The sequence below is a fragment of the Cydia strobilella genome, chromosome 1, assembly GCF_947568885.1.
Source record: "Cydia strobilella chromosome 1, ilCydStro3.1, whole genome shotgun sequence".
NCBI classification, from domain to species: domain Eukaryota; kingdom Metazoa; phylum Arthropoda; class Insecta; order Lepidoptera; family Tortricidae; genus Cydia; species Cydia strobilella.
In genome coordinates, this window is record NC_086041.1 from 6,035,708 (window position 1) to 6,051,123 (window position 15,416).

Here is a 15,416-nt window from a genome sequence, read left to right on the forward strand (position 1 = left end):
CTAATTGTTTTCAACCTGAATTAAAATCTTTATTAATCTTAATCTTTATCTTTAACTGTACACACTTTACATAAACCGAGAAGGTTATGTAAAGCATACATATTTGAAATCGTTTTATGTTGCCTAATAGTTTTTAAATTAAATGGGCTTTCCTGACAGTATTTATTGGCTTTATTGTATGTGTCCTTAGTTGTAATTGTACCTTATGTATATATTCAGTGGATATTATCGACTTATCACCTTTTTATATTTATTTTACTTTATGTTGATTATGAATGCATTAAGATTATCTACATTCTTAAGTAATTTTCTTAGAAAAATAATTGCATGACCACTTTCAACTTGGCCTAATTGTTTTCAACCTGAATTAAAATCTTTATTAATCTTAATCTTTATCTTTAACTGTACACACTTTACATAAACCGAGAAGGTTATGTAAAGCATACATATTTTAAATCGTTTTATGTTGCCTAATAGTTTTTAAATTAAATGGGCTTTCCTGACAGTATTTATTGGCTTTATTGTATGTGTCCTTAGTTGTAATTGTACCTTATGTATATATTCAGTGGATATTAACGACTTATCACCTTTTTATATTTATTTTACTTTAAGTTGATTATGAATGTATCAAGATTATCTACATTCTTAAGTAATTTTCTTAGAATAAATTTTGCATCACCACTTTCAAGTCGGCCTAATTGTTATCAACCTGAATTAAAATCTTTATTGAGTGTTAAGTAATAAACAGCACTCAATTTTCAACTTCAAGTTATTAATTCAATTATTACAGCAAAGTTAGTCACACCATAAATTAAAATAAGTTAAATAAAATCTTAATATATTTTTATGTATATATATTTTTCCTTTTTTATTATGGGACGTGCCGTGGTTGTTGGCCAGATTTAATCATCGTTGATATTTTGATTGTGTTTGCATCTGTATATACAATTTATAAGTATCCTCTTGTTTCAGGAGTTTAACTGGCACCGCGTTGGCATGTTATATCACAACAACGACCCATCCTCTGGCCACGGAAATAGCCAGTGCTTCCTTACTCTGAGTCCGGTGTTCGCAATACTACAGAAAAGGTCAGGCGCAGACATCCGGAACCTGCCATTCGACGAGACCAACACGACTTCAACGAAAATAAAACAGCTTCTGCAGAAGTTGTCTTTGAGCACTAGAAGTAAGTAAACATTTACGTAAAGCTGATATGAAATAAACTCTGTTCTGAAATAATAATGTTTAACTTGTGGCGTCTTTAGATTTGTGTTGAAATCAACTTTCCTCATCTGTCGACAGTTTTATTTTAGTTGTCTTAAGATCACTGCATCAGGCATATGATGGATGGCGTTATCTGCGTGATAAAAGCGTCACTGTTTAACACCTTGTGATTGAAAGAAACAGGCACTTTCCTGTCATCATTATTACGCCGGCATGTATACAGTAGCGACTCCTTACAGGAGAAAGTAAATAAACAATGATTCTGTTTCACTATTGTGGAACAAGCGTAGTTAAAATTAAACATACATGATGGATCATATTTTTGGACATCAGCCAATATAGTCCGTGGTGTACAGTGTAGGTACACTTAATTATACGGCAACTAATGATAATGGAATTTACTTTTGCAAGTTGCTCCTTTTGACTCACAGATTGATTTTGGAAGGGGAGCCAATCGAACTTTTGATGCAAAATTTTGACTTAAGGGGGGGGGGGGTTGCCCCCGAAATTTGTAAAAAAATAAAGTTTTACTAGTTACGTGGTTAAGTTTGGTATCATTTTCGTGTAATGTCGAGGTAGCTAAATTCATTTCTGATATTTAATTAATACGGTTTCATATTAACAATTTAAAAAAAGACATTAAATTTTTTTCCCAATAAATGCCTTTATTGTTCTTATTTTAGTAAGCACACAAAAAAATGCAAGTGAAAAGCCCTATGTACTATTCCTCGTTATAAAAAGTATACACATGTCTCGAAAATGCAGAAACCTAAACAGGTGCTTTCATAAATTTATGATTGTATATGACAAATAACCCCCCACCCTTTCATCCACACCGTACCAAAAATCAAGGTGGCTCCCTTCCTAAGATCTTCCTTGATAAGGGTTCTAAGGACTCACTATGCTGAAGGGTATCTCATCATTATCAAACGCCGTAATTCTCATAGCTGTAACACATCGTTGCGTCCTATTCAGTGAACTTGAGGTCGAAAGTAGGTCATTTTACTATACATTTTCGAATCATGTGTATACTTTTTATAATGAGGTATTGTAGGGCTTTTTCGTGATTTTTTTTTATTTTTTGTGTGTATATTAAAATAAGAAAAAATTAAGGCATTTCTAGGGAAATAATAGCAATTATTTTTTTTCAATTATTTATATGAAACCGTATAAAGCCGTATAAATTTAGCATTCTTGATTTACACGAAAATGATACCAAACTTGAGAGCATAGCAAAACTATATATTTTACAAATTTCGGGGGGCACCTTTAGTCAAAATTTTGCATCAAAAAATCGATTGGCTCCCCTTCCTAAATTAATCTTTGAGTCAAAAGGAGCAACCGTGTAAAAGGAAATTCCATCATCATCATTTGCCGTAAATCGCACTTTTTTGTCGTGTACACCACGGACTAATGCTTTTAATCATCGCATGATGTGCCAACACGTCACCGGAACTATTTCTCTTGCTATTTTTATATGTGGTTTACGACGATTACAAGATTATTCTTATCTTTTTGTACAATCACTTTACATTCGAATGATCGTTTTTTTTATTGACAGAAATGCAGAAAAATCATTTTTGTAGTAATTGTTTTTCTCGTCATATTGGTACTCCATAGTATGTCTCTTTAAATTATAAACGTTTTAAAACTTCAAGTTATTATTAAATTATATATGCAAATTAGTACTTAATAGTTATTTGTTATACAAGGGTACAAAGTTGTATTTTACCCGCGAGTGTGGAATTGAAACACGAGCAAGCGAAAGGATTCTATAGTTGAACCACGAGCGAAGCGAGTGGTTCTAAAATAGAATCCTGAGCGTAGCGAGTATTTTAACACACGAGAAGTAAAATACATTTGCACCCGTGTGTAACACAAAACTTTTCCCCTCACTATAGCGAGGAAAGTGCAACATCCACAGGCGTTAGATCATCTTCATCAACTGGAATCACTCATTTTTTTACGATATTATAACAAAAAACTCGGAAATTCAGTACTTTTACGTGAGAAGTTTTTAAGTAAAATTTTTGTTGACAATGTTGACATTTCTGACGTATGAAATGTCAATGATGCGTTTTGAAATTGCATCGACTTAACTTGTGCGTTCAGAATTATATTTAACATAATTATTAAAAAACAAACGTTTATTATGGAATTTTCAGGTTTATGACTTAAAATCATTAAATAAAGCGAAATCAGGTATTTTTTATTAAATTCTCAAACCGTTTATTTAATGATAATTAATATCGAACGAACCATTATTATGAGCGTTTTACGTTTTGTTATCTGTCAAGCTACTTAAACACGCTCCATACAAGGTCAAATTACTTTCCCCACTAGTGGATAAAATGCGTTTTTCCCCGCTTGTTTTAAAGGATAAAAGACGGCTTTCCGAGCTAGTGAGGGGAAAAAATATATATTCATAGACAAATAGAGTTTATCTGGCTGAGCGTGGTTCTGCGACTTATGCTAATGAATTTAACCCTTAATTATTGAGGAAGGTGCATCATATGGTTGAATTAAGTTTTTGCTTCTATGATTTAGATTAATAAACATAAAATTATCACATTAATAATATGGGGCATTTTCTATGAAAAGGGACCTTATTGTTGATGTCGCTTACGCCGCACAGCGTCGCGCGGCATTGTATTTATATCGGAGCATCGTTTATAATGGCGTAAGCGCCATCGACAATAAGGTCCCTTTTTATAGAAAGTACCACATATAATCTACTTATGTTATATTTATATAGCAGCCATTTCTGTCTAAAAAATATTTTTACATTAAACCCACAAACAGTACAGATTCCAAAATACGGCCAATATTATATGAACATTTAAGAAATATACTATTAAGTTCCAAATACAAACACATAACTATGTAGTATTAAATCACTGCAAAAAGTATTTACTTGTAGTTATATTCTGAAAGTTAAATGTTTCTCATTCACAGTAGGGCAGCTATAATCAGCTTAGGCCGTCGGGTTCCAGCGTATTTGCTTTGGCCGTGTTTCTGTTTATGTTAACAGGGATTATATGGTAACGTGCCAATGACAATTAAATGCACGGTGATATACAATAGTAATTGACATATATTTATTAGAAACGCGTAAAGCGCTCAATGCGACTCCGGTGTGGTATGTGTTAATAAAGTAGCTTAATTGACCGAAGCGTAGCGAAGGTCTACGGTTTGACTCGGGCATTTTGCTTTTGTATGTCCGGATGTTCTCCTCTACAGGTCGCAATTCACAACCGATTCTCGTGAAATTTTGTGACCAAATTCTATGATTAAGTAGAATTTTTTTGTCGATCCGGGTTTTAGAAATTTTTCAAAATGGCGGAGTTGTGATAGCTCGCGCCTGAACAAATAGTCGTATCGATATCATAACAGTATTTTCCTTTTGAGATATGTTTACAGATTAAAAGTCGAAAAAAACTTTGTATTGCTGGTTTTGGCGGTATTTAGATATTTAGTTTTTACTCGAGAATGATTAGCTGAATTTCGTCAGCTTAGGTGTCATCATAGCGTGTTTTGCAAACATTCGCTTTTTTAGTTTATTCAAATTTATGAAGATTGGGGTTTACAGATTTTGGAAAAAACATAGGCACCTACAGGATGCGAGAAAAAGGTCATTTTTGACAAACTTTTTTTGACGTGAAACGTAAGGTGCACGTCTTTAAAAACCCGTAGAGGGACTCGGATCGAAAACCGATATTAACGAAAAAGTGTTATGGCGCGGTGGCGGTATATTATGAATGGTTTCGATATTAGTGTATCAACGAAAGTAGCCATTACGTGCTGCTGACATCGATGGCGCTGATTCTGCGCTAGAAACGACGCATTCGGAGCTAAAGTGACCCCTATTTGCAGTGTTTATTTATTGATTACTCATCAGTCCATTAACCGATTTCGATACAATTATTGCTATATTTTGCAGTCTTTACACAATTTTGATGAAGTGTGACTGTCTCTACTGTTGAGTGTAAATATATTTCGATTTAGACGTCATATTTTTGTTGCATGCGTAAATATTAACACGTCTTAGAAAATGTTTGAGTTTTGGATACGATGGTGATAATTCGCAGATTGTGCACAATCACCTTTTGTGGTTAGTCAGCAGGACAGCCCTAGACACATCCATCTTCTCCAGCTATGCTCGCGAGGTCTACAGCTCACAGAGCCACTAATAACTATGATATATAACTTATAACAAGTATAGTTAGACTAAGTATTTCAAGAGATAGGAATAGATATACATATAGAAAAATATACTAGCAGAATTCATGTTACTGATATTAAGTGTTTAGCGCGAAATATCTTGCATAAATCTTTTCAGGCCGTAATTTTTTTGTAGATTTTGCCTTAATTATATCTACAAGGCTTGGTGTCTTATATACATGAAACGAAGGCCAATGAGAGAGGACCTTAGGAGCTACCGATTTGACTCCAATGTGATCAACGAAAACTAATGGCATCGGAAATCTCTGTTGGTGATCGGTGCTAATACTAACCTGACTTTTGTAACATGATTATTTCTAAATAAGTCGAATATTGATACTACATAAGGTAAGGATGATGATGATGATAAGGTAGATTTGCCTGAAAACTGTTCTGATGGTATGGAGACGCATTTTTATGATTACTCCGAAAGCATTAACAAGTTTGGAAACAAATCAAATTATTTTATTATATATTTTTATTTGTGTTTTTTAAGTAGTCACACATAAATTATAAACTGTAACAGATATCATATATTAAAGAAAAAGCTAGCCAACTAGCTAGCAAATACATATCTTATTCAGAGAGACTACGACACTTCCAAATCAATACTCTTGATAAAAGAAGAGATCTACTAGGTCTCCAATTTCTTTATAAACTTTTAAATAACTACATAGATTGTCCACAACTTTTGCGCAAAATAAGATTTAGAGTGCCATATAGATATCCTAGAAACAATGGTAGACCTTAATAAAAGAAAAAAAAAAGAAAAAGTGACGAAGCCCTCCAGTGGTGAAGGCCGGATTCGAACCGGCGCGGCGTCTTTAGCTATCGCGGCTAACGCCATGAACCCCTAGGCCACCTCGCCATGGCGGTACCCGTCCCAATTTCTCGACTATATGCCATCTTAGTAAGACTAGGCGTCTTTGACCAGCTCTAATGGCAAGCAGTGCGCTTGCACCTCCTGAACGAATTCCTTACGGATTTACCGAAATCATTGTTCCGAAAGCATTATTTTTCGTTGAACATGAACTAAGAGATAGGGGTAGGTAGGGATAGGATAGGGGTCAAATCGATAGCTCTTAAAGACCGCTGTCTTAGAACTTCGTTTGATCCGTACCTACTAAACGTGACATTCCGTATACATTGATACGTACTCTGTAAAGGGGTTGCGCCTATGGGAAGGATGTGTAATGAAAAGACTGTATTATAGCACTGCTGTTATGGATATCTTCTTTTATTTTTCTTTCAAGATTCGCTAATTTACAACTCCGTATGACTAGCCTAGATGGCTGCCTCCCAAGGAATGGCGAACACGCACCCTCGTTCCATTTGACAGGGCGATACGATTCTAAATTCAAAACGTGGCTGTTGCCAGTTACTAATAAAAAGGCTGTAAAGGTTACAAACCTTTACAGTACACACTCAGTTATTTCTAATCAGAACCACAAGCTCTTTCGATCCTCATACTGCTTGCTTGCAGCTTGTGATTGTTTGTAGAAATAACTGAGTGTGTACGTATCGATGTGATTCTGAGTAGAAATACCATAAACACGCCTAAAGGATGACTCACGTTAACCCGGGCCGTGTCCGGGCCGGAGCTTCCGGCGCTTCGTTTTCTATAGAAAGCATCACGTGATCAACTGTCATGTCATAGAAAAGTAAGCGCCGGAAGCTCCGGCCCGGACACGGCCCGGTCTAACGTGAGTCATCCTTAAATCTGAAAATGTAAAGTTATAAATAATGGCCCACACATGACACGTACATGACACTAATTCTAATTGATGATGATTATTCTAAACTGCACATTGTTCTTTAACAGTTTAATATTAACTTAACCTTTTTTACCTCTATGACCGTCATATTGGAATCTAAATAAATGCCTTATAAACCGCGGACGACTTTATGCGTCATAAAACCAGTACAGGTGTGAATAAAAGTAAGAATAACGGAAAAAACAATCCGCCTACGGAATCCGTATCCAAAGTTATCCAAACTTTTTATATGACCGGTTATAATCTGTTAAAACGGTACCTTGCTCTTCCGCTGTACAACGAGAAGCTATAATCATAATACGAGTAATATACTGTTATGAATATTTTCGATAAAAATATTTACATTTACAACAACATTTTTTGTTGCTTTATAATAAGTGTAACGAGTGTAAACACGTCATTACAAGCGATGTATTTATTGTAGGTAGTAATTAATTATATAATATATAAAATATTCTTTAAGTCTGTACCGACGCCTCCGCTTGTTAACAACGTATCTTAAATAGGTACCAATACATATTAATAATGTAATATTTATAGTCTGGCCAGACTAAGTGATTCCCTATTTGTTTTGGTATTTAATAGGTAGCAAGCATCTTATTTTCTGACAGTTGGTATTTAAATATTTACCATTGCTGTGTAGGTTTCTATTCTTATGGGGATCTGGCCAGTTGAAATATCGTGCTGGGCGTCTTAAGCGAGGTTTAGACTAGCAAGAACTTGCATGCAATTTACGTTACATTGCTGACTACTAAGGTATACTGCATTCAAAATGTTTATCAGATACCGCAATGTAATGGAAATTGCATGCAAGTTCTTGCTAGTCTAAACCTCGCTTTATTTTGTAGTATTTTTTGCAGGAAGCTTCTTCTAGAAAGTAAGACGATACATTATAAATTATAAAGGTGTTACAGGACAGTTTAATCGCAGTGCTATACTACGATCGTATTTATATGCTAATGTTGCCGCTTTGCGAGCGACAAACATGCGCGTTTTGATAGTTGTTGGTATCTTAAGGTTCCCTGGCTTTGAGCAAATTTATACATTAACCCTTTGTAGGACATAGCATTCATTGTCTGCAAAATAAAAACTGTAGTTGATTTATATAGGTAGATAGGTTTTTGATGGAATTTGTTAGCTTGTTCAATTGTTTTGTTTGAGTTGTAACATCGTTTGAGTAGAGGCATAGCTTATGTATTTTGACGATCCGATATCGGATGTAGGGTCCTACATCCGCTTAGTCAGGCCGCGGGGGCGCGACCGGGCGCCGTCTATAGCGGTATCGCATACTACAACAAGCATTATGCCTACACATACGCACACAAACAAATATTATCGGTCCGAAAGCTGACGGGGGGCTCCGACAGGCTGAATTTATCGGAAGCGCCTTTCCGATACCGGATGTCGGAAGGCGCTTATGACAAAAACAGCTGCAGAGGAGTGTCATTGGCATTAAGTCCGCTTTTTTGCGTTATTTGTCGTTTTTTAGTAACAATGATTTATTAAATGCATAAATAAATACAGAAAAACACATATAATCATACATTTTACTTCCTTCAGACATCCGATATCGGATCGGGCAATGTGAAAACGCTCAGACGTTCACGTCACTTAGTTTAGTCATTAAATTTTATGGTTTCATATCCATAGATAATGTAAACTCCACACAATTGTAAGACAAACAATTTGATGGCTGACCATAATGCTGGCGCTGGCTTAGTCTGTGTACTAGCACAGCACATAATAATTAGTTCAATCCAATTTAGGTAAGGACAATTTGATTTTGACCACCTCCTTGCCATTATATGCATGTATATAAAAATGTATGCGGCCAACAGCATCTACCTACATATATAATTGACATTGCCGAGAACACTAGCCGTTGTAATTTTTTACAAACAGCTAAACTTGTAGACGTAACAAGCGATTGGTTGCGAAAATGCGTTAATAAACACCATTAGGATGACAACTGAAACTTACACTTTGCGACTGTCATTTCTATAATAGTGAAGGACATCACGTGTTTTAAAATTCGTCAAGCGGTTTGGGCTATTGAGCAGAATAGAAGAGCCTACGCCAAAGTAAAAAGTTTAGTACTTAATGCCCCCAAGGGATTGGACTCGTCAAAACGAATCATAATTTGGAGGAGCCTACTACTAGACTAGACTTCGGTGGATACTAGAGGCTCTAGTATCCACCTAAGATAACTCTTCACTCTCTACTTCAGTATAACTGCTGCTCATGTTCTGGCTCCGAATATTTTATATTGTATTGTGTGTAGTTAAACCTGTTTTATACAGTCAGCTGCGGATATAATTTACTTAAACTATTTATAAGTATTTATACATCTGTTTGCAGAAGGGTGTCAACTATCTCTGAAGCTAATTAAACAATAAACTACATAATCTTTAACTAGAAATAAAATAAACGACGTAAGAAATTAATTTGTTGCTGACCGATGTATCACTCCGTAGTCCTTAATCTCGTTCAAACTCAAGACAGAGGGACCACAAGCTTGAGGCTTAAACAGTAAGATGAATTAGTTTGGGACTACATACTACAAAGTCCATCCGATTTGATTCGATCCAAAGTCCTCACGAACAGCAAAGAGGGTGAAACGCCGGAGTGGGTTTAGTGGATAGGGCCAAATTCTCCCCCCTCTCGACAAAGAGAGGAAAAAGGAGCTGAGAGTCCCACACACCGTGCGTAAGTGCATTCCCAATCCGTCAAAAAAATAACCATGCCGGGTCATCCATGGCGGATAAAGAGTCACGTATATGACCTTGCATGGATTGTCTAAATGTGCCAACCAAGGATCCAAGTTTGTCTTTCTATGAAGAAATAATCGAAAATGAATAATTTCACTTGGTTATGGTAACTTGCCCTTATATCGGTAGCTATACCCAAAGTTCCTTCTTTAATTATTTTTAATGACGTATATTTTGTAATAAATTCTGTGTTTAGGTATGCACTTGGTGAGTATACCTATGTACTTATATGTCAACAAATATAGAGTAGGTTACCCTATATTATTACTCCTATTTGGAATGTTTAATTTTAATTCTGTAGGTACAACTGTACTTTTTTGACATTCATAGGTGCATTATGTGAATGCCTAAATTGAATTATAAAGAAATTGAAATTGAAATATATGAGCATTATTTCAAGTTAAATCCCCTTGCTGCGACACAATGTAGTTGTTATTCTAAATATTTGCTGCACTCTTGAAAGATTATGCAAATACACCGACTTCCTGTTCTACTGTGAGATATAACTTGATCTAATTCAACAGTACCTCCACTTGCATATTGATGCGTTGAATATTTCTGCAGCAATGCGTTTGATATGCAAAACAGAGGATTAGTTTGTGTTAGTTTCATGTGATTGGCGTGTCATTGTGAGTTGAATATCAATTTGCTTGATGTAATAACAACAATGTTTGATGCAATAATAGCAAGGCATTCACGGGTTTTAGTTATTTAGGATATATTATAAACACACACAATATGGATCTGAGCGCCTATAGGTTAGGTAATTAAAACTAAAGGTGACGTTCGAATGTCTACTGAAACTGCATTGCTGCTGCTGTTATGGCGTCATTATTGCCGCCGCTGTATCTGTAAATTTCCTTGATATAATTAGTGACAGAATGAACGTATAATCGTGGCTCGTGGCAGTAATGCGGCGGCGAATGCCACTCATTTCATCAAAGAAATTGGCAGATGCAGCTGCGCCAACGCCGCAACAGTACCTAATGCAGCTGCAGTTGACATCCAAACGTCACCTTAACAAACCTAAAGCAAGCAGGAAAGCAGATAATTATACAAGCTAAAAACTTCGAAGTAACTTCGGATTAATATAATGGCTGTATACAGGCGGATTTTAAAGCCGTAATTTTACCGATATTATATTATCTTGTGTAAATTTTGTTTGTTTGTTTACCTACCCCTTTATGTTGTAAAATCTGGTCATTAATTAACGAAACAACGCAATTTACCCAATCCCTTAATAAGTATATGTTTAAGTAAAAAAATGTCGATCCCATTTACGCCCGTTAATTTTCACAACTGAATAAATCGGATTTCATTTTGGGAGGCCGATAATCCGATTAAATTTCATTCGTAGTTTGTAAACTATTAATTTGTGGGGCATAATTCAATCAGTGTTGCATTTACTTTGTAAATTAACATTTAAAGGAGGAGGAGGAGGAGGAGTTTTGAAGAAAATTAGGCATAGATTATTTTAGAAGGTAAGAACATAGTGATCCTTGTTTTACTGATAGGTATTTATTAAAAAAATACTCTTGGGAATTTGTTTTATACCTATAAGGACAATGTGGAAAAGACCGTCTAAAAAGGAAGATCGTCTATATCTAAAAGCTCTTTTGTCGCTTTTAACTCTTGCGTTTGTCTTCAAACTCCGCTTACAGGAGATCGGCTGAACACAAGGAGTGAAGGCGTTCCTTTTTAGGGTTCCGTACCCAAAGGGTAAAAACGGGTCTGTCCGTCCGTCTGTGATAGCTAGACAGTTGAAATGTTCACAGATGATGTATTTCTGCTGCCGCTATAACAACAAATACTAAAAACAGGATAAAATAAATATTTAAGTGGGGCTTCCATACATCAAACATGATTTTTTGCCATTTTTTGTGTAATGGTACGGAATCCTTCGTGCGCGAGTCCGATTCGCACTTGGCCGGTTTTTACTATCTGCGCTACGTACGTGTACAAAATGTTCAAATACGAGAGTTGCCCTATGACGGTTTTCCCAGCAATAAATTTCACAAAGCAGTCTACTCCGCATTGACCTTAATACTTTTTGTTTAATTCTTATCACTTCCAAAACTCAATTAACACATTCTGCGGTAAAAGTAAAAGTTTTGTTACAGACGGTTGAAATGAAATCAATTACTTAATCCTAACAGCTCTAGGATTTGCCCTTAAGCACGTAGGCGACTCTAATCTCATAATGCCAATCAGCTCAGGTTCAAAGTTCGAAATTTATTCTATTTACCTTCACTTACGTACTTTTTTTTTTCAGTAAAACCTAGTAAAACTGATTGAAGTACTTCCATATAAGTGAATATGACTTATTTGAATTACTTAATGGTGTCTTCGGTAACAGTGATAGTTACTCATAGACATGAAATAAAACTATGTAACTAATCGGATTCATATTCATATTAAATTAATTTATTACAACCATGGTATTATAGGTATTACAAAGTCTGGGTAGTGGACATGGACCACATGGACCCCGTGAGGGTATAGCAATATTACATGCATAGTTTTATTTCATGTATTTGAATTTAAACTAATCAATAATATTCCTGCGCACACGGTTGAACTAACAAGAAACCAAATTTGTAGAAGCGCGATAGTTAGGTAGATAGATGAATTTTGAAATCCCCGTAAAGTGACCAAAATTGAGCTTTTCACACTTCCATGAAATGATTCATGTGATAGGTAAATTTTGCTGAAAGACAGATGTTTGACGGACGGAGTAATATTAAAGGCCCCTATGGTACCCTATGTGCATCATTAAATCCTAATTAATTTTGAACCAATTTGGTTTTTTGCTGACGATAAATTTTACTCCCGGTAATACGTTAATTAAGTTACCGTTCGCGTAAAAGCGGTGGATGTTGAAGATAGAGACATCAACATCATTAACTTTAGCCATCATTAGCCTTAAAGTTTGTAGTCTATGATTGTTCATTATTTTAGTATGTGGGTATTTTTGCACTTTGTAATTTTTCCTCAGTCACCCGTTGACCACGAACGCTGTAAAGAGTTCGAAACGTCGGGATGTATTATAAATTCAATATACGCGATATAATCCGTTTTCATAGTTTTATTTCATGAGTAACTATCGCGGTAACCGAAGACAATATTATCATTAACTTTGTTATATAACATAGTGATGCATGTGTAAAACAAAACTTCGATTCTCCACCACTACCTTATTAAAGAAAAGAAAGTTTGCGAAAGGTTACTTATTCCAAACACAAACTTTTGCAACATAAACTCACTTCCGTTTGCTTGAACTTCGCAACAACTTCTTACTACAACGAAATATAACAAAGTAAAACAATAAGTAACTTCCTTAACGAAATTGGAACAAGGAGTTATCCTTTTTCAAAAAAGAGTAGTAAGATGCAGTTGCAACGTAGCATGTACGTGACACCAATTGGACGAAAAGTTTTGCTTTTAAGACGTATCCTAACAACCAGAGTAAAATTGAGGGAAAACTCATGAACAGCACTTTTACTTTATCTGCTAGGGTTTGGCGCACATTTTACTGTCTTTGTTGAACAGTCAGCGTCAATAGTAAAACAACATGCCAAAATTATCTCCCTCCCTGATGCCACAGAATAATAGTACTATCAAACAGAACGGCCACGCACCGCCCCGCCCCGATTCGAAGTACCTCACCCCGCGACAGCAGATTGACGAGCTTTTAGCAAACACAGTTCGACTTTTAAGCAACTTACTCACACAATGACGTATGACGTGTACAGACGTTCCGTTCACACAGAAACGCAAATGATTTTTAATGTATGACGTGTCCGCCCTGTGCTAGCATTTCCACTCCTTCCTTAGCAGTGTCAAACTGACATATTCGATAATGTCTGCGTAACCTACTTTCGATACATCTCACTCGTACTAACTAATAAGCGAGTACGAGCGAGATGCATAGAAAGTAAGTTACGTACACGCTAGGACAGCATTTAATGTCAATGTCAAACTGGTGGTAGAGGTACTGGAGTACTTTTCCCATTAGAGAAAAAACTGTACAGTTCGCGTTCGAAATTATTTGTTATAGTACAGTCTAATTGTTTTACATAATAATATAGAGACGTATCTTTGTTTGTTGAGCTGTTAGAAATAGTAGATTATACAACAAGGGCATAAAGCAACCCATTTCACCTGAGGCAATTTATAGAAAATAAAATGAAGAATTAATGAATAGGTCGAAGATAAAATAAAATTTATGCCCGAGTTATATACTCTACTTTTTACTTCGATTGTGAGTAAAATACAATACATACAATACAAATACATACAATACAAATACATACAATACAAATACATACAATATAAATACAATAGATACAATTTAGGTTATTTTACCGTATTTATTCAAGACTAAAGAAAATTGTACTCGGACCGGTCAGGGGCGCGGGGCACGCCGGTCGGGAGCGCGCCGGCAGGGTTGGCTGTTTGTATAGCAGATTTTGAACTTTATTGCTAAGTCAATAAAGGTCGTAATAGAAGACTTTACTTTATGCTCTAAAACATAATTAAGCAACTTTATGTCGTCTACGCACGACTTAAAGTCGAACTTTACGAGCATGAGAAGTGAAAATTATACTTTTTGACGCGTAATCTGATCCGCTAACTTTTGATGCTGACTGTTTTCTGATTCATTTTAAGTTTCTTAAGGTCGTTGAACTGATAGTAGTGTAGTTTGAATGACTTTGTTTTCAGTGAAGCTTATAATGCAATTGCCAATGAAAGTAAGAAAATTAGTATAATACCTACATTTAGGAAAAATATTGACTAAGAAAAAAATATCTCCCATTTAAAATAGTAAAAGCAAGAAAAGAAATTCTATACTCGTATAAGTATTTAAAAAGTGATATCTAAGCTAATATCTAATGTCTAGGCGCGAGTAGGGTCTAACCCGAAATAAGCGGCAGATTCCTGCAACCGACCTGTCTCCACACGGTCGTATTGGCTCGCCTTTCATCATTTATTTTCTTTTAACTATTCCATAAAATATCATATACCAGTTGTTCAATATATAGTAGGTTAGTCAATTCAATATTAACATCAAAATAACCACAAATCTCTGTAATTGGATTCATTACGAGCTAATGATTGTTGCGGTGTTCCTCAAAGTCCTTTGTAGTCAATCGGGCGTCTCTGTACGCGGATGTGGCGATATCGACCGAAGCACTGTGAATTATCTATAACTGGTTATTATTGTTCATAGTGTTGAACACTACCTCACTGATTCTTACGTACGTATCACTAATAATACAATAATAAGTTTATGAATGAATAAAAAGTTTGCAATAGCTGCCTTATAAAAAATCGAAGAATTAATAAGATAACTTTGCCACTTTAATTGAATCGCCGTGTGTAGAATTTAATAATCAATTAATCAATCAAAATGTTTATTTCAGGAAAA

At 35.4% G+C, this 15,416-nt stretch overlaps 1 protein-coding gene across 3 annotated transcripts in view; it reads left to right on the forward strand.

The window, feature by feature from the left end:
• LOC134755617 (atrial natriuretic peptide receptor 1-like) overlaps nt 1-15,416 on the forward strand; it is a 278,568-nt gene that overhangs the window by 220,488 nt on the left and 42,664 nt on the right. Inside the window, exon 4 of one of the 3 annotated variants that reach the window (XM_063692111.1) lies at nt 973-1,186. The exons of the other annotated variants lie outside the window; for them this stretch is intronic. Coding sequence (XP_063548181.1) covers nt 973-1,186 — 214 coding nt within the window. The remainder of the gene's footprint in view (nt 1-972; nt 1,187-15,416) is intronic. 3 annotated transcript variants of the gene reach the window in all.